General features: G+C 38.4%; 1 protein-coding gene across 1 annotated transcript in view; it reads right to left on the bottom strand.

The window, feature by feature from the left end:
* Positions 1-21,401, bottom strand: part of RELN (reelin) — a 309,109-nt gene that overhangs the window by 233,425 nt on the left and 54,283 nt on the right. Inside the window, exon 3 of the mRNA XM_009289098.2 lies at positions 20,117-20,227. Within this exon, the coding sequence (XP_009287373.1) occupies positions 20,117-20,227 (111 nt within the window). The remainder of the gene's footprint in view (positions 1-20,116; positions 20,228-21,401) is intronic.

The raw sequence follows: 21,401 nt of genomic DNA, 5'->3' as shown, positions 1-21,401 counted from the left end.
ATTAATATATGCAACAAAAAAAGATTGTGATTCCCCTTAGCTAGCCCTACAATACAGCTATTTCCAAGAAAATGAAGGAAAGAAATCTTTTTCTTGCTAGCAGGCACCTTTTTTTTTCACTATCAAGAAAGAAGACTCTTGTTAGGGATCACAGTCTATGAGCCAAAACAAATTCCCAGTATTTACTGCAGATGTGGCATTCAGAGGTTTTAAATCTTTTTATAACTAATTCTACTCACTCTGTGCAAATGGCAATTTTCAGAGATGTGTAATGTGGGTGGATTGTTTTAGGATAATCATACTATTAGGGATAGCTACCTCAGTAAGTTTAATTTACTTTTTGAAGTAGGAAAAAAATAAAAGTGAAAGATTGTTTAAAGAAGAATATTAAGGACAGCAAAAAAAGGCTGAAGTGAAGAGATGTCATGATAAATCTCTGAGAAGTAGTGGTGAGTGAGGCAGGGGTTTTTTGGTGCCCTCTCTGGGGTGCTTTGAAATCATGAAGTTAACAAAAGATTCTGTATTAGTACAAGAAAGTGGAAAATAATCTTCAAGACAAATACCCTATGAAACAAACAAATCTGCTGCTGAAGTGAATCATTTTAATGTGATGCATTATTCATAAAAATGAATGCATGGCTATATTCAAAGCTGAGCTGAAATGCCTCAGAGCATCTGGAGAAGAAAGTAATAGTTAAATAACTACATCTCTACAAATATAGTTCTAGATATATGTGTGCTTCATATCAGTATAGGTGTTCTTACAGGGAAAATGAGTAAGCTAGTACAGTATAAGATATCTTTATCCTGTTAGAATTAGATGTCTGCTAGAGAATATACCAGTTTGATCATAGCTCCCTTCCTAAAGCTCCTGTCGTTACATCGGTACAATTTTTTTTGTGCATAAAACACGTCTTAAAATCCAACATATCATAGAAAACCTTATTTTAGAGTTTCTGAGACTTCTGTCCAGATGAGATTTCCTGAAGGAAAGCCTTTCTTTGGTCCGATGATCTAAGCAGGAATAGCAGTACTTCTGCTTTGAGGCTTAGGTTTTTCCCATGGAGCTTTACTGAGCTATGATATGGTCATGCGGTTCTTCCCTATAACTACTCAAAGAAAGAACATCCCATTCTTCACTCCTTCCTGAAGGACCACCAATGGATTGTGTTACATTAAATTAAAAAAATGCAGTTATGCCACATATTGCAGCACATTCCAGGAATTCCTATGTTGACCATGAATTGAAGGCTAACTTACAAACCTTCATGCATTTTGTACAAACCATTCATTCTAACTCCCCCTAACCCAATATCTGAGTTCTTGGATTAATTTTTCACAAGGAAGAAGCAGATACACTTTGATTTGAACAGCTTCATCTCTGTTAGTTCCTCTGTTCTCATGCCTACTTCTCCCTCACTCCCATTGCTTCAGCAAACCTCCTTCCATTCAACCTCTCCATCATCCCATTCTTCCTACTCTACCTGCTTCCATGCTTTCCGTAGACCTCAAATATCCCTGTTCAGATTTGCTCTACAACCCATCCCTTCAACCTATTTCCTAAAGTAGCTCTGAAATGACAGTCCTCACTAGAGAACTGCAGAACAGACTATCTTCACCTTTCTTCTTGAGAAGAAGAATATCGAACAGCTAATTCCAAAGCAAACCAGCAGGGCTCATGAAATCCAGCGTACATTGGTCAGGGGTTTCTCTGTCACCAATCTCCTCAGAACGGTGTGCTCACAAAATCCAAGAGCTCCTGTATATACCTGTCAAGTCCTCAAGTGACTTCTGGAACTAAAATGACCCACAAATAATGAAAGATATCCTTTCATGGCAATGTGCCATCACTGAAAGAGCACTCTTCTCTACATAGTGCAGCCATTTGGCTGAAAATGAAATGTGCAGACTTCCAGTTTGGTTCATGATAGTTGTTGATTCCCTTTGTTTCATTCCCATTATTTGAAGGGCCTTGATGTTTTCAGTGTCATCTAAACATAACTGGCCTATGTTGTAATTAAACTTTGATCAAATTTTTAATGGGATCTCAGAGGAAAACAGTATTTGACTAACATGTATTATTCTGCATGTATTAATCAAGTGAATTCTTGTTGAACTGCCTGAATTTCACATAATAACTACTCTTCCCCATTGTTAATTAGCAGAACAGGAAAATAATGTAATGTTTTCACTGAAATAACACTTTTGTATCCAGAATTTTCTGAAACTTTTTATTTTAATTGTCAACTCTGATTCACTTAGTTTCAGAATATCATTTTTAGCCTTTCATGAGGCACTGTACTTAAAAACGCAATATCCCTATATTCAAAAGTAGTCCAAAACAATATCAAACCACACATTTATAGCATTAAGTACTTGAATTACTTAGGCCAGCTGTCCCTTATAAATCACCATTTAATAACACTTTCATGAGTATTGCTGTTAGTCAGCATCTTCATCAGTAATCTGGAAGCAGATCTGAAATCACCAACTGCAACACTTTCTGAATGATACAAACATTGGTCAAGTGGGAACAAATCCTGAGTCAGGTTAGTCATATGGAATATGGTAAACCGAGTCTTTGGTAAACCGAGTCTACCTTAAAAAAAGAGCAAAGCAAAACAGAAACCCCACAGACTTGTAGGGATAAGGAATAGAGGCTACAAGAATACCTGTTGCTGGGGTTCACATTTTTAGAAGGAAGCTGAAAATTGTTACAGTCTGGAGAAAAGCTAAAATGCCTTATACCTTCTGCTTAGATATAAAAAAGATTCCTTACACTAAAAACTTAGTGTTCAATCTCTATAGGTTATAATTTATTTCTTGAAATTGAGAAGTGATTTAATTTCAGTAGATAAGTATCCTAACACAAAGAAAATATCACCTAATAAAGGACTTTCAGACACACCATAAAAGACAAAGCAAGAACCAGCTTCTGGAAGCTCAAACGAGACACATTAAAATTAGAAATTAGGCACCTTTTTAAACAGAGTATAATTAACAACTGGAAAAAAGTATACAAAGTGGATTCTTTGCCTCTTGTAGAAAGTGTAACATCATGAACTTTAGATAATAACAAGAATATTTTCAGCTACAAGCTAGAAATGACTGAGGAGAAAGCTCAATCCACATTAGGCAATCACAGTCTGACAACGAGCTACCAATGTGAAAAAAGGCAAACGCTGCCCTAGAATGTATCAGCTCAATTATTTCTAGTAACGATGGGGAGAGTATTAGTATGGTACTGGTAAAGCATTGCTAAGACATCACTTCAATTATTGTGCGTAATCTTTTTTGAACACAAGCATTCATAATTAACTTAGGCTGGAGCAGCTGCAGAGAAGGACTAGTAGGATGATGAGAAGAATGTAAAATATGTCATAAAAGGAGACAGAAAAAGCTTGTCTTGTTTAGTGAGAGGATGACTGTTATCGCTAAATATCGCAACAGGGTTGTAAAGGAGCTGCTTAAGCCAAGGGACAGTCATGGTATAAGAACAAAGGGTGGAAACAGGACTTGAATAAATTTACTCTAATTTAGATCCTTTTTAATCACTAGGCAAATGAAGCATTAAAACAATTTTGCAATAGGAATTTGGGAGATAAACGACTCTAACCAGCTTTAAGACAGAGCTTAAATTGACAGACATTCAGGCCACAGCATCATTGTCATGGCTCCTACAGCACCGGGGGACCAGAGCCAAACTGAAAGGTCCCTTCCTGGGGACGGTTCACCAGCATCACAGGGGTCAGGCATCAAAATGAGCCAACCACCCCCCAACTGCAGGGCCTACCGAAACAAGCATTGAGCTTAAATTGTGATTGAGTCCTGAAGTTAATATCTTACTAAATTTTCTTCTCTCTCAAAAAAGAAAATTATAACTTCTTAGAAGCAGCATAGTTTCCAGGCTCTCTGTCAATGTCAGAAATTCACTTTTAGAAACTTGCACTAATCATTCATATATTTTTTTTCCAAAGCAAAGCTCAAATTACAGTGAAAATGTCATGGTCAAATAGACTCATACCAAGGTTCACATATAAATAGGTAGTATTTAGATCAGGCTGCCAGAAATAAGAATTACCTGGATATCAAACAAATATTCACTATTTCTCTCGTACTTCACAGGACTAGGAAGCACTGCTTCAGCCACTAAAAGACAGGTCACCATTTATTAACAGTAGCTCAACTTAATGTTGTCTGACTCGATTAAATAAATGTTGCTGCAGGTACCTTTCTTGTTGTGTATGAAGTGGTGAAGCAGTGCTTTACTTTAATAGCAATTTAGCTGCAGTATGATCATATATTTTCCTCCCAAAAACCTCATTTTTTTAAAAAAGGTCATTTCGTTACATCGGCTTCCTGAAACACTTCAGATTTACTATTTGTCCTCAGGGCACAAAAAATACAAAATCTGCTTATGAAGACTCTAAGCTATTTTCCTTTGATTAGAAAAATTTTTAAACTACTTACAGCTTCCTGCTGTGCTATCAGTTTTTGTTTTCTTGAATGCCATGGCTGCTCTAATTAGATTGATAGTTTCTTACTTTGTTATTCTGAAAACTGTAGAACTATATTTAAAAAAAAACACCTCAAGGAACAAACTGCAAATAAAATGGATGAGGATTTAATGCTAAAGTGCAAGTTCCTCTGTGTTTAGAATTATTACTAAATTTTTGTGAAACAAGATATTTTGTTCATGTGGCTTGTGGAACTCATAAAACCATGCCTATGATTATTTCCCCTGAAAATATCCACTTGACGGTATCCCATTTTTATCAGTTCCAGAGTTCATGTTTTTTCTCTGGTACAACTATTTGCCTTCAAGATGCTTCATTTTGTTTTGTGACAAATAAAGTAGAGGGAATACTGTACATTTTCTTTTACTAGTAAAACAAGGAGGAAAATTTTTGTCAATTAAAATAGACAGTGAAAATAAAGACACACAATCTTGTGTTAGACTGTGATTCATGAAAGCAAGCACTAGTTGAATGAGTTTTTAACATGTTTTGATATATGAGTGGGATTTTTTAAATAACTGGCATTGGTTTTTGAAGCTATTTGTATTTCATTTCACTCATTTATAAAGAAATATCTAGGATAAGCACAGAAGGCTCAAAATAAAGCATGCCACAAGATTACAATAGGTAGGACTCAAGAACCTGGACCCTCTCATAACTGGTCGGCAGATGCCTCTGTTGGAAATTGCAAATGAATTCAGTTCAAAATTAAATGCTTTCCGAGTCATTCACTAGGGACTGGAATTCAGCCTTTAAATACACATGGGAAACCATCAAATGTGAGTCAATAAAACAACGCATGAAAAGCCACTTGTCCTGGCGAGACTCTTCTACACCAGCTTTTGAGAAAGCACTTCAGAGGGTTTGTAATAGCACGAATTCCACAGCCAGCGTAATACCAGATTGTGTTAACAGTAACCTTTCCTCCTTTTTCTTACCCTGTGCCAGCAAGGTGACATTAAATAGAATTTCACTTAAATTAATTTACTTATTAAATAAAAAAGTTGCTTCCTGTAATTTTTAAGCTATGCTTAAAGGAACCCATAGCTGCACTTCAGCTATTCCCAAGGCTGAACTATGAAGTGGTTTGTTACCAAAACCAGACAATACCCTGAGTCTCTGAAGGAGAAAAGCCAGGGTGGGACTCGGCTCCAGACAGAGACAATGTAGGCATGCCTGTGCGTGAGCGAGGGGTCTCGGCTCCTTGCAGCCAGTGGAGGTCTGATCAGCCCAGGATGTGGGACACCCGTCTGCCTTAGGACACTAATTCCCCAGATGTCACCGGCTGTATCAACTGCACTAACAACAGTGATGTCTAAGGACACCTGAGATCCTTGAGGCATCCAGAAGATACAAGACCTAATGGGGAGCCATGTCCTCCTCTGGCAGGTGCTGGAAGCTGAGCGATGGCTGAGGGAACCTCGACGTGCTCCAGGTGTCCAGGTATGGGCAGCTGAATCTGGCCCTAGGCTGAGCATAAGGGGGCTGCAGTGGATATTCCTACTCTGAGATGTGTGAATGTACAACCTGGCCCAGCTGGCATTTTTAAATCTCTTTATGGTGACATTTTTGCTTGGGACTGTAATTAGGCAGTATCCACCTTCCTAAAGGCAAGGATGGAAGGGAAGAGATCAGGAATTCATACAAGCCCCAACATTTTCTTTTGCAAATATTTTATCTCAGAAGACAAAATTCTGTATTTCCTTCTTCAATGTAAAAATCTGTATTTCAATGATTGCTTTATACTCAAATAAATCTAAGTTGGAACTATACCAAAATTCCCCAAGTCGTTTTTCATAAATACACAATTTGAATCTCCATGTTTTACTGACAAATGTCGATGTTGTAACGCTCAGTCACAGAAAAGCCAAAGAAAATTAACCAGTTGTAAGCTGACCTTACCTTGTCTTTGGAGAAGGAATAGGAAGGGCTCTTACTGGAGAGTCAGAGTTTTGTTAGCATTTTACTTAAAGGACAAACACCATAGTCCGTTGCTTCTGGCTGGTTTGTAAATTTATGCTTTGGATATTAATTAAAGTAAATTTACCAGATGGAAGTCCTCTGCTATGGGCCAGAGACACTATGCCACTGACTTCTCTGTATTAAACCTGCAATATTCTCATAACCTACTTGAAGTAGACAGCTTTTTTCCCGTGGACTATTGTGCACTTCTAACAAACTTTATACATCTCTTATGGTGACAGTTAAGATCTTAAAAGCTAGTTTTCAAAGGAACATCCCAATCAATTAAATTTAAAATGTTTCATATGCTATTAAATCAAAATCCTATGTAACAAAGTGTTCTACTTTACAAAGTCTCTCAGCCTCTATGAGTCAATCTGTCCCACCCCTACAGTTCACTGAATCTAGCTTTTTTCCATGTGAAGTGACTACAGCTTCCTCCTTGAGCGTAACTATGTAACCGCAAACTTACAAAGCTTCAGGAACAGCCCGGTTTAACCTTACTGCTTCAGTGGTTAATCAGCTCAGCAACACACTGCTCCATTTGCCCTGAAGAACAGTATGTATCTTGTACATCTTCTATCCTCCCTACCAAGTGCAACTACAGCTCCCTTCACATTTGCTTTTTCCCACAAAATTGCCCCCCCCAGCTAGTCTAACAATTAATAATATGACTGATACCATATTGTAATAGTGTAGAGTTGTCCTTGCAGTGTTTGCATTCCCCACGCTTTATACGTTTTATAGTCTTACATTGTTCCATCAAATAAAGAAGCAAATGTGATCCATAACTTTTTGTGTTGAGGTCCAGAGCTGAGCTACCCACCTTGGCTCCTAATAAAATCAGCATGAAGAAATCAGTAGTTTTTGAGACAAGTCATCTGACTAGTTCAGACAGCTACTGCAGGGTAAGACGACCTAAGTCTCCAAAGTGCCGGTCTCTCTCCCCAGGGCAGGAAGGAAGCCCAGGGGGACCAGTTCAGCTGCTCGCCACAACCCCCTGCCATAACTGAATATGACAGATGTCTTTCAAAATTCCTCTGGACAAACAGCAGCTAGTGTCAGAAAATTACATCTTCAGAAGTACTTTGCATTTCAGTGTCAGTCCTTGGAAAATGGGGCACTTGAAGGCACGTCTGTGTGTGAATGCCTCAGCCAGCCACCCAAGTTCCCCGTGTTATACACAGCAAAAATGAAGTACCGAATGAAAGGATCATCAGAAACAGGCTGAGGAGATCCATCTAGGAGTAAAGCACAGAAGACAACCCTAACTGTTCCTGGTTTTAAAAATGTGAAAAATTCAGTAACTAAATTCCTCAGAAATATTTCGCAGAATAGAAAATGTTCTTGAATCATGCATATCCTGCTCAGTGTATTTCAGCGGAGAACAAATAAACATTTATTTGTTCCACGCTAAGCAAAAAGTCCTTTAGGTTATCACACGCATTTGATAAATTCTTCAGAGCAAATCTGAATTCCATGGTCATGCTAAATCTTCAGCCAAATTTCAATCAGAAGCTAGCATACATCTTTTTGATAGTCTCAGGGAAAACTGCAGCTAAAGAACATCCCAGTTTATTTTGGTTGAACTCTTGGCAGATTATGACTGAAGATTTTTTAAAGAGTTCATTACATCTTTGCCCTCCTTAAGCAGAGGTTATCATAAAGCTGCCTGTTTGAGTGAATTATGACTACTGGGTGGTCACTGGTGCCTGTGATATTACTTATTACATGTTCAGTGATAAATTTAAGTAGGTAGTTAACAAGGAGAAATCTCTACCAAGACCTTTATTATGGAATCTAAAAATAGTGAAGTTTCATTTACAGGGAGAAAATAATGATCTCAACGTATATATGTACTGAGCAAGCAGATGGAATATCTCAACAAATTCACTATTCAAATCAAAATTAAAAATTTAAACAATCTTTCTAAAAATTAAGACTTGCAAGATAAAACAGCTCAAAGATTTTTTTTAATCTAGACTTCATTAATGCTCATATTCTTCATCTTAACAGCTAATGCTGTCAGGATTTATTGATTCAGCCTTCTAATAATTACATCATCTTCCCAGCATGTCAGAGAACATCAAGGTGACTGTGATGCCATATGACTGGAGTATGACTTTAGTGTCAAAAAATATTTGTGTCAGTTGTTTATACAGAAACAGACATATAGCAAATCTCAGAGTGTTAGAGGAGCAAAATACTGACTTTATTAATAATCTGCTATGTAAAATGTTTCATCGCTACCTGTAATGCTGCCAAAATAGCATCATCAAGTAATTATTTAAACAGTTTTATTTAAACAAACTAGAACTCAACTAGGGCACTTTGACCAATGTCACATCTTCCCAAAACACCACGAGGTCTTTCAACATTCAGCTGTTTAATTTGATGTTATCTGAAAAAAACCCCATGTTCTCACACAGCTGCAAGGCATCTTTACTTTCCTGCAATGAGGTTGGATATAGTACTTGTGTATCACCTGGATTTCTCCTGAAAGTTCGTTTCCTTCAAGCATTCAACCAGCTTAAGCTTAGGCTTATGAAAAGACAATTGCTTTGGTTACAAACTGTACTGATTTTAATAATAGTATTATTCTTCCTAAGGGTTGAAATGAGGCAAGAATTACAGTATATTGATTCATTTGATAAATGTAAAAAAATCCTGGTTTAAGGGTTTTAATAACTTGAAATTATAGTCTTGAACTAAAAGGCATATTTTCTTTCTTTTCAGAAGCAAAAGTCAGTGTTCATATGACAGTAGGTCCAGTAGGTCACCAAAAATAATTAAACTCAAGCAGTAGATAAAGTAATAAAATATGAACACATATCTTTTGTTAAAGAAATTAAAAATTATCACTCTTTCTCCTTCTCTTTCAAGAACTTTGTAAAATAATGTGCCAACTCACGCCTGGATTGACATGATCACCCTGGAATAATGGATTTCATTCAGTAATAAAATCCAGCTGAGCAGAACTGAGGAACACCCCTGCCCCAAGAAATAAGTACTTCATATGAAGGACTGCACTTTTTCTTCCTGAGGATTTTGTAGCAAGGATGACTGGACTGAAATCACTTTAGGACTGACTCAGGCTCTTGCAAGGTGATGCTTGCATATGAACAAGTGCCTTTTAGTAACTTCACAATTTTCACCTCAGTCTAATCTCAAATTTTCTAAACTCAGCAACGTACTGTAATCAGTAAAAACCTCTTTTTGCTGCGGCATAAACTGAGCATGACCTTGTGCCCGTGCAAAGGCATAATCCCTTCCCTCCACCAACAACACTGCCCGTGATAGCTGAGCAGGAGCAGCGCGGAGGGTCTCTGCCATTCCCTCTGTGCACCAAGAGAGCAGGGAGCCGGCCCTGTTCCGACCGTGCCGCACAGCAGCATGGGCTTGGTAGCGTTCTTCTCTAGTTCACGTATTTTAGCATCTGATAGAGATGCAACCATACCAATCGTTCCCTACAAACAGCAATTCACTTTCATTGGTATATTCTTGAAAATTGGATTATTCATTTTACAAGACCTGGAGCAGATTTTTCTTGTGAACCATCTCTGAAAACACACAAGTGATTATCAGTCACAACACTGATAACAGACAAGCAAACAGTGAAATCAACTGGTAGGACAGGTGATGATCAGGATCTTAACAGAGGGCTCTTGAGCTCCATTTTCCTGTGAGCCTGATTTTTCACCACATATAATCAACTCCACTTTGAAATATAACAAATTGGCAGATATGGGGGAAGCAGTCTGATCACAACATTTGTTTGTCATAATATGCCAGAAATTAGTTTACAAACTTGTCTTCGAAATTACAATAATAACCATTTCCCAATATCATTCCACATTTGCAAGAGGCTTCAATGCATCTTAATTGATGAAGTCCAAGAGCCCAGTAATTTCAGCTTGAATATGCGATGGCATCCTGATAAACACAAAATGCAGGGAAAATAATAGGCCTGGCACAACGGGAAAGTTGGGGAGAGGGGGCTCCGACTGACTGTCACAGCACAACACATGACAATCAGGCATCACAGAAACAGGCTCGGGACAAGAAGCGACGCAGGCAGGCACATTGGCAGTGTGAAATTCATGCAGCCATGGGAACATTTGCTTAATATATTCTTGAGGCATACACATGCAGAATGCATTTTAAGATGGCCCTAAATTTCTAGATGAGGGTCTTTTTTCCCTACTTTGTTAAAGATACCTCTCTGTTACTACAAATTACGATGCAACTTCAGCCTGTCAATCCAGCTGAATGTAGCTCTCAAAGCATACTGACAACGTCTTTCAGAAGGGAAAGTATTTTGTTATCATTGCCACAATCAATAAAGGCTTAATTCATTTTTCCTTGATTTTTATGCGCTATTATCCATATTATAATAACAGTCATGAACAGTTAAAGATTGGGTTTTATTGTGCCAGCAAGTCTGTACAGAATAATAAAGAAGAAAGTCCTTGCTTTAGACATCATGCTCTAAGTGGTGAACAAGTAAGACAAATAAGAAAATAAAATAATAATAAAAGAGAACTGAGTCACACATTGACATTTCTCTAATCGATGCCAATCAGGAATGATTTACCCATAAAAAAAAAAGAGAAGATGGATTTTAAGGTAACATTTCAGTAAGAGCAAGCAGCTCAGCAAACTTCCACACATTTCTCCACACACAGAGAGCACCATGGAGAATCAGTCAGAGGTACATAGCTCGCTTCCTGGCTACACCCTTCGGTGCCTCCTGGGGCAGAAGAGTGGGCAGTTCAAGGCCTCAGACTCTACAAGTATTTAATTGCTAATCTATTATGCAAGAAAATGGCCAGACCAACTCCATGTATCTGGTCGCCCGCCATGTCCTTCTCTTCCAACTGTCTTTTGTTTGTCTGTTTTTTACTGAATTGTGTGCCATATAAGAGAACTCAAGTGAACCTGGTATATCAGGTTCTAGCAGTTATGTTGGGGCTACTTGCCTGTCTCTTGGTCACAGCAGAATTTAGGTAGAAGATGTCAAGGTCCCCACACCAGTCCACCTACAAGCTTATAAAGTAGCCCAGGAAACTTTGTATTTCTGGGGTTACTCTTAAGAGTAGGCAAGCTGATTCGATCTCCAAGATTCAGAGGCTTGAAGTGTACTTACACTGGGGTTTAGGTGTGATTTAAGTGTTGGGAAAACAGTGCAGGGTCCGTAATGAACTAGTTAGGTACTGTACTCTGCATGGAGCTGTGCCTCAGTGCAAGGATGGAGGAGCCCCAGGAAAGAGTCAGGTCAATGCGGTGCCTCGGGAAGCCCAGACTACCAAGAGGTGAACAGGGCAGCTGGGTTCTGCCCTTGTCCCATGCCCAGAAGCTCTAAAAACTGTTCACTTGCACCAAATTTTTCCACATGGTCACCATTGAGATCTGTATCATTTTCTAGGTCCCAAGTTTGACACGTAAGGGCTGATATGTGGAAGGGCTGAGCACGCTCAGCCCACACCAGCATTAACAGGAGCTTTTCAACATACAAATTGCTATGCAGTGCTCAGCATCTCTGAAAGTCAGCTCACAGCCGTCTTGAAGTGGATACCAAACTTGTGGGATACTTTTGGTCTTAATCATTGTTTTCAATTTACTGTTAATAAAATGGAGATAATGCCACAAGCCCCACAGTACACGTTTTTTACAAAAAATAGAAATTTGGAATATGCTGGTTAACAGCATTCAAAGTGCACCAATTGAACATGGTATTTGACATAGGATGAAAAAAAGGAGAGAGAAGAACAAATACATATGTGTATATATATGGGATTGTGTAGATATTTATATAAAGGTTATTTTCCATTATTAAAATGACCTACAATTTGCACACTTCAAAAAGCGTTACTTACTGCTTTCAATAAGTATTACTACAGATAAAAATCACCAGCCTGTCACGATGAATATTTTAATCTCTTAATATATTTTTAATGAAATCCATACCTTATTGGGATCAGAATCCACTCAGAGGTATGAGGTAGAAAAACCTGAATTTTTAATGAAATCCATACCTTATTGGGATCAGAATCCACTCAGAGGTATGAGGTAGCAAAAAACCTGATCTGATCACTTCAAAGTTTTACATCAAGTTTTTACTACATGCATTTTATTAAAAGTTAAAATGCAATTAAAAAATCACATTAAAATTCAGTAATGCTCTAACTTTTCCCCATACCATTTTCTGGCCGCCCAGGGGAGAAAAACAGATGTATATAAGACCTGAAAGAACATCACTACTGAATAAATGTAGTTGCTAAATTGGACCAAAATTGGCCCCAACACATCAATTAGCACTTTGGTTTTGGCTATGTAAAACTGTCTCTAAAGGCATTTTCTTGTTTAAAAACTCCAGGGGCCCCTTTATGAGCACTGCCACACTGGAAAATGTTCCCCTGTGTCTCCAATGCAGTGACCACCTCTCATCTCATCTGCAAAGCATTAAGTGTTGCCTATAGCATTGAACACCCACCTGCACCCACTATTCAAAGCTAACAAATACGAGCAATGTTACATGTGCCACACTTCTACAGAGGTTCATTTTTCTTTTCAACCTTGACCACACTGATACTAGCAGGAGTTACAGGTATATTCAAAAGGTTAGAAGCTTGAGTTATTTTACTGTCATCTTCATAATGCTCCAAAGACATTTGAAATAAATTATGGAGCAGACACGATCACTCACTTTTATGAATGTTAAATTGTGGAGTAACACAGGGCTTCTCAGCAGATTATGCAAAATTGGATTTTAATGTCCAAGAGCTGCCACTGCCGTGGCAGGGGTTAGGGTAAACCTGACAAGTACAAGAGTACTTGCAGAAATGGGTGAAAATGTTCGGGTGATGGGGCTGGGTCAAACTAGACGCAAAATAGGCCAGTTTAAGTATTTTCTGTGTAGGCTCCCTCCCTGACTAGCTTGTTCCTCCAACCTTGGGGCATTGCTGTCTGCCTTACCCAGTTACATGCGGGGAATTTTCCCCCTCAGCAGGTAAAATACTTGGGGACACAGTTCCTTGTTTGGTAAGCATGGGTAATTACTGCCCATGCCATAATAATGAAAAGATGTTGTGTTAATAAAGCTGAAACCCTTTCCATAAGGCACATATGATAGTCAACCACTTGTAGAAATGGTCAACTTTTGGCCAAAAAGACATTTAAGTAGTAATTAAACATTGTGACACACAAACTTTGAAAGCTTTATCATCATTATGGTTTTGTTACATACCATTTGCAGGGGGGAGTATCTTAAAACTAAAGTCAAATGTAAACTTTCTTGACCAATGTCAGTTTGGCACCAACTCACTATTTAATTGACTGTTAACAAATTCTCCAAGATATGACTGCTATACAGATATTTTATCTTCCTGTTAATTGGTAATTATGCATTGGCAGGAAAAACAGTGTTTCTTTCCAATTATTCCAGAACTCAGTGATTATTTAAACTTTGCTAATTAGCAGTGGAGGGCTGGTACATCTTCTGGGCAAATCGTATTTGATAATCCCTATTAAAATATACATGGCAGTAGCTGACTTGTAACAACAAAAAAAAAAAAGTGGCAGTTCAAAGGGTATTAGATACAGCACAAGGCAAATGGGGGCCTATTAACATTTCCCCAACTGTTCTAATGAGAATGCCGAGGGTCATTTCTTCCTAGTTTACCATCTGTTTGGTTTCTGGCAAATATCTCCGGTGTGAAGGGAAGGTCCTGGAGCCCATTTGGCTTGTCACAAAGTAAACCAGAGATCTACAGCAATTTCAGTAAGTTCTAAAACTGCACTTCAAGAGCGGTAGCATGTACACAGCTGAAAATTTTTTTTAAGAGCTGGCATTTACCGATTATTCCTTACTTTTTAAAGCTGTGAACAAGTACGGAGAGGCAAAGACTGAGCAGAAGGGATCAATTTTATAGGCTCACCTAACAAGAAAAATCCAACAGTTGGCCTTTTTCCATCTCACAGTGTTAGTGGGGGATATTTTCCTTTATCTGTCAAAATCTGAAAGCAAAACATTACCCTGGAACCATCAGTGTTTGAGCATAAACTGATGCCAAAACCAAGGCTCTGAAGGCTCAAAACTGCATGCCCCATCCAGGAGCAGCGGGAGCCTCAGGTGCCTCCAACGCTTGGTCCAGACCGATGCACCGGCAGAGCTGGAGAGCACGACCAGAGCATTGTTAGCAGTACCCCCTTGGAGATGACACTGTGGGTGCCCTTCAGCCACCCAGGCACCCCCTTTGCCCTTCTTCCTCTGGGGATGAAACAAGCAGCATCACCAATGACACCCACCTACAGTCACTTTGCCCTAAGACTGCTTGTGACCTGTGAGCCAAAGGGGAATACGGGACCAGGGAACAACTTCTATCCTTTTCCCCAATTCCCAACTCATCCGGAGCTGGATCAAAATGATCCTTCATTTATAAATTGAAAGGGGTTTTTGGTTTTGGTCTGCTATGCAAACAGGTATGTAACCAAAATACCAAGCAGAGGATTATGTGAAGGCTGCCTTAATCCTGTCAAAAGGCAATAGAATAATTTAAAAAGAAAAAAATATAAGTTAAAATGCAATGCCAAGTAAATTATTTCTGGTGACTGCTCTTCCCAGGATTTCCTCTAGGAAATTTATTATTCACCATATTTTAAGGAATATTAGTAACTATTCAATTTTTTTTTTAAATCCCAGAGACTCAATGTATTACTTACAGTAGGTGTGATCACCTTCACAGTATAGAAACAAAGAATTGCAAAAGAGGAAAGACGATATTTCACATTCTATTTTTTGCTTTTTAGCAGATGCAATTCCCCTGTTCAGGCACTAAAATGTTTCCAGGTAACATCACTCTCATAGTCTCTTATAAAGTAGCCCACAGAATTAAACAAAACCTAAAATTCACCAGCAGTTTATGACCTTGCAGTAGAAAGGAGACATCTGTTTTAAAAGATAGTAAATTACAAGTTGTATAAACCTACACAGAAAATAAACCAAAAATTTTCTGTTAGCCAATTAGGCCTGTGGCAACACTTTCCAGTGTAATGAGAGCTTTGAATCCACTGTCTCTACCATAATAGAGCCTATAGACTTTCAAAAGAACCTTTTCAATTTAGTTTGAAATGTTAATGCATATATAAATATTATCATGAAATTACTTGGTTATTCTGCATTTTTTAAAAGGTAAATATCAGTGTGGTAATTATGATTTTGCATAAAATTAGTTTTTTGGGGGCTTAACTGTAAAGGCTTACATTTTCCACTGTAGTTTGTAAGAAACTAATTACACCAAACTTAAATTTTAAACAATTTGTCATGTGTGCATGATGTGAAAATCTACTGGGGAGCCGGAAAGCTTTGGGAAGAGTCCGAATGTGCAGAGACGCAGTGTGACTGGCAGGTCAAAGGCAAGCTTTGATGTGCACAGCCCAGCACATCTGTCTGCTCAACCAGCCTGTCAGCCGGGACAATCCCGTGTAATGAGACAGATTCAGGTCCTCAGCACACAGCACTCCTTATCGCTGCTGAGGGATTACGCTGTAATCTTCTCCCTTAATTGCAGAAATGATACTGCGTTCCTTGCTTTCCAGTGCACATGGCTTTGGAGGAGCTGAGCTGCATTTTCCTACTTATCCCAAGTTACAGACCAGTACCCCTACCACCCACCAAACCCATTTAACCTTGATCTCATTTGCAAGCCATCATTCCCATCAAACCCACCACTGCATTTGTAGCTTTCTAACATGTTTTTTTAGTACTCCTGTCTCCCACTTTCCTCTTACATATTCTGAAGAAGTGAAGCAGTGAGAGCCCCTAAATGACCATATGTACATCCTGGCTGTATGTGAGGGTAGTCTTGGTGGGCTGATAAACCCCAGAGGAAGGCCAACAGATGCCCCAAGCTATCAAAAAGAGGTCAAATGCCAACAAGGACCCTCAGAGTCAAAAGCAGAAGAAGGAAAGGACACATGGGGATGGAGGGATCCCATGGGAGTCCAAAGTGCATCTCCAGAGACATGGGGTGTGAATGACACTGAGGGGTATCAGTGTGGCTTGAGAAAGGGGGAGATGAAGAGCGGGATTGCTCTTCAGCTTTCAGCAGGCAACGCTGAAGGACATGGAAATGAATCCTAGGTGATCTGTTCGGGATCTGATCAGGAAAGGAGAGTGGAAATGGTACTGGGGGGATGCAACTTAGGGATCTAAGGAAGAAAGAAACGCTATTCTTAAAAGCTCAATTTAAGGATTATTTCTTTGCTAAAGCATCCTCACAGCTTGCTTAGTGACGTTTCAAGTACACATTTATGTTTTACTCCAGTTCTAATTTTAGCTTCACAGTTTTAGTTTTACCTTTATCTGAACCCAGACAATAGTTCAGCTTGGGACAAAAGATGAATATTTATGATGACTATTAGGTTTTATCCCCAAAAGCTCACTCATTTCTCCCTAAAAGAGTTGTTAGAAGGTTTCCCAAATAAAAATTTCAGGAAGTTTCATGTCAGTATAATCCCACAGAGGAAACCAGGAACTATTTCTTTGGCTACACGGTATATAGTGAGAAAGAAAACAACCCTTAGAATTAACTCTGTTAGCACTAACGTATTTTATCTTTTTTCTTCAAAGCTTCCTGACACGGTTAACTAGCTGTGATAACTGACAATGATTGTGTCTCCATGAAGTGACTTCCTAAACTGGGTAATTAAAAGATAATTGTAGCCACAATACAGTAACTTATGGCACAAAAGACAGATATGTGTATGTTGGGAAGACTTCATATTGTCGGGGCAGACTGGAAGATTATGATAATCTAGCGTGACCTCCTGTGTGATGCAGACAAGAGCATTTCAATGGTAATATTGCAAGGGAGAAAAAAAATATTCTTCCCTGCTCCGTAAGCAACCATTATCAACCCAATTTCAGAATATTGCTATCTTCAGGTTTTAAAGGCCCAGCTTCAGCCCCCTCTGTCTAATCTATGATAAACCACATAAATCTTTGAACTGAGGTCTCTGAACCTGACATAGGCTGACATTTTTAAAAAAATCATTTCCAGCAAGCTAAATCTAACCTGAACATCACCATCACTTGCTGGAAAGGAGGAGCAGCTTCTTTGCTAACTGGAAATGATGACACAACAGATGGACACAGGGGTTCTGGAGAAAGCACTTTATGTTTTCTTCAGAAAACAAAACAATGCCATTCTCATCTACTATTTTATTAAACAATACACTAAATACTGTGGACACTACCCTCTTTTTCTACTGCAGATGGTAGATTTTTAAAATACTGTTAATTTTTAAAACTACCAAATTGTTTCAAAAAGCAAATAATTTGCATGCTAAATGCTTTTTGGAAGAGGCCAGCCTTCTCATCTCTCACTGCAGAGTAAAGAACGGAAATGTTTATGTAGTTCTCAGTCCTGGGAGCCGTCAGTACATCATTGATTGAACATTCATATAAAAATAAGTTTAAAAGCCATTGCCATTTTTCCTTCACTGTTTACTTTTTACTGTGACTGCAAAGACACTGCACAAGAGCATCAGCTCTTTTGAAACATTCAGATTATTTTTTTTCCAATATATATGCAAGCTTAGGAGCTAGCAAAGAAAAACAGCAAAATGAGATTTTTATTTAAAATGTTGCATAACTAACAACCATAACACAACTGACCCCACAGTTTGCCTGCAGAAAGTTCAAAAGAAAGGTCATAGATGGCAGCAGTTTTTCTCTGACATGGATGGAGACATGCTCGAGACGGAGCAGCAGACCCCCCCCGGGCATGATGTTTGAGAATTTGCATTGTCGAGCAATATGAGGTAACTCCAACCACGCGTGACTGCTTTTGCACCTCTTTGGCTGCTGTATTTTCCCAGCCTGTAGGCCTGGCTCTTCTTTTGGTCCACAGAATGCACGTGTCACCACTTTAGTTCTTGGTTATCTTATCAGCAACTGAATGGTCAAAGTATCACATCAAGAGCTAGAAAATGACCTTTGGCAAGGTAAGAAAGGCCATGTCTTTTTTCCTGTCACACATCACATGTTACTTTAACATCTGTCTCAGTGAGACACCCACTATAGCAGCCCCATTCTACAGATGGAGATACAAATTTAGGAAAAAATGCAGACGTACTTTGTAAATGCACAAAGCTATTTAGGTTCTTAAAATTTTGCTTAATTTCCATTCTTAAATATTTAGATATGATTAAAATGGTTGGTATACCTCGCCCAGTGAGTTTGCCGTACAGGGCCATGATGTCCCCAGCGACATGATACAAACACCTATTTTATGGCAAGATAATATCTTGCCATAACTTGACCATCCTAAAATTTCACATTGATAAGTGCTTTCCTTCTCGCTTACTCCATCAGATCCTGTTCATCCTGTAAAGAGTACAGTGAGAAAAGAGAAACGGCAGTACTACTTCTTCCAGAAAAGTGGATCTTTCGGTGCATTTTACGTAAGACATGAAATATCTGAGGCAGCCATGCTCTTCTCTTTGAAAGACCGAGCAAAAGGTTTGAGGTCGATTGGTGGTGCTATTCACAGAGGCAAAGCCTTTCTCAAATTATTCCTCGATACAGTTTTAAATAATGTGCTATTTATGTTGCATTATTTCATTTACCAGCCAATGTATGTCTGCTGTATGACATCCACAGGCCCAGGCCACTTCTGTTTCACATGTATTATAACGGAGATAATTACTATGAAAGATTATTATGAAGAGAGTACTGAAGTTTAACCCTAACGCACAAATGAACATTTAAACATGCTACTGCAAGTGCAGTGCAGTTGGTGTCCCATACGACTGGTATCTGGTTTTGCACTTTCACCCCAGATTGCTTGTTAGGGGTCACCAAGTTCCTCCAGTTGGAGGACCACAATTCAGTTATTTGCAAGGATATAAAAAATGTTACCAAATAACAAACTGCAGAAGGTATAGCTGTAAATTACTTGCACAAATTTAGAAGAGATTTTTCAAAAGCACTTGTCCTTAGCACAGCTGGCCTGGCTGCTACCACTGAATGCAACAGCAGAACTTGAAATATATAATAATTCTGCAAAACCTGTCCTACCCCTTTTACTACAATTCTGTTTTTCATATGTGGAAAATAATTGGTTATATAAAATACCTTAACCACCATTCTGGTTTTTTTCATACGTGGAAAATAATTGGTTATATAAAATACCTTAACCACCATTCTGGTTTTAAGGAAGATGCTATTGATAAGTGAAAGGAAAAAGTAGGTTGACATAAGCTCAAAGGAATCAATTTTTCAGCCCAAGAACAGTTAGACGCTTGGGCTAAATGCTTTAGTTTATACTGAATATCACACCATTTAGAAATGGCTATTTTAACCAGTTTAGCTGTTGAGGCTTTTCTCTCTTAAAATTCATATAATTCGGAATACCAGTACCAGGCTGACCAAAGATTAAAAAAAGTGGAGAAAGAAATAAAAGCTGTCTAAAAGCCACCACTGCCTTGTCTCATTGACTTCCGCTGACTTCCATGTATTGTTGATTACTCAGCCTAAATTAACCTGTTTCAGTAATTATGTTGTTATTGATGTCCTCTCTGTAACGAAGTATTCATTACCCTGGGTTGCAGAATGTAAATTACACTGGACTCACCAAATCCAAAAGCACTGGAACCACCAACGCTCTGGGAAGCCTGAACACTGGTAGAGGTGTAGAGCCCAGTTACCAGTAAGCCATCAAAGAAGGTACTTGTTGAAATAGTCACTGAAATGAGAGAAATAAAATACATGTAATTATTTATAAGCAGTACTTAAGATCCTATACACATTCTGTGGGCAGACTTTTGTACTTGAATGAGATCCCATCATTCAGCACAGCGAATTCATCTGAATTCTCCCAATACTTATGACACTTCAGTGACTTTAAATTGGCTTTCCCATGTAATTTCCCCAAACAACTTGTTCAGCATTCAAGCTGTGTGTGCCAAGTTTCAGCCTGCTCCTGTACAACTTCCTCAGGGTTTACTTAAAGAAAATTGACTCGTTTAGAGGTAAATGACTGGCATTTATTGGTGTTTGACTCAGCTTCTATTCCTAAATGAATCATAAGTCATGTACCAGTAATCATCTGCAACAGGAACCAGGCACAAATTGAGCATTACAACACGATCTGAAGTGAACATCAAAAGGGTGGTCGTGGCCATCTCTGCTTGGGAAGTTGCCTTTGCTAGAAGCACAAAACTATGCTATAGACTAAATGCACAATGACTTAGTAACATGTAGCATTGAAATATATGGCTTGTAAGTAATTATCAAGACATTAGAATATAGTAAAAGCAGTGAAATAACCAGGATTATGGTATGTTCTTTCTGGACTTGAACAGAGTGTCAGGTTATGGTTATCATACATATTATAGTATTATACATTTAAGTTATATGGGCATCTGGGTCATTACAGATTATGTGTACTTAAATAACTCATGAATGTATTTTTAAAATACTCTTAGATATTAACAGTAAAGTAATAATCCAAATAGCATCTACAAGTAACACCGGAATCTATATATTCCTTATTAAAATTGACAAATCTTGCAATATTTATTTACTTCTTGCAAACACTAATTCTCACATTTTTACTTTGGTATCTGTCAGATTGTATCACTGTATACTTATCATCAGCTTCAGTGGTTGGAAAGTTCTTGGAAAGACCTAAATTATTAAGTGACAGGTTTATGTTTTTCCCATTATATAAATGCAATATCCTCTATTGCCAGAATGACTTCTCTAATCCTACAGCAGCACACAACATTCTTTGCTTCATAATAATCTCCTGTCCATTTTTTTTTAATTTAATATTCTAACATTAGGTTGCTGTCCTGGTTTTGGCTGGGATAGAGTTAATTTTCTTCCTAGTAGCTGGTATGCTGTGTTTTTTTGGA

The sequence above is a fragment of the Aptenodytes forsteri genome, unplaced genomic scaffold (genome assembly GCF_000699145.1).
Source record: "Aptenodytes forsteri isolate BGI_AS27 unplaced genomic scaffold, ASM69914v1 Scaffold137, whole genome shotgun sequence".
NCBI classification, from domain to species: domain Eukaryota; kingdom Metazoa; phylum Chordata; class Aves; order Sphenisciformes; family Spheniscidae; genus Aptenodytes; species Aptenodytes forsteri.
This window is presented reverse-complemented; position numbering and strand designations above follow the sequence as displayed.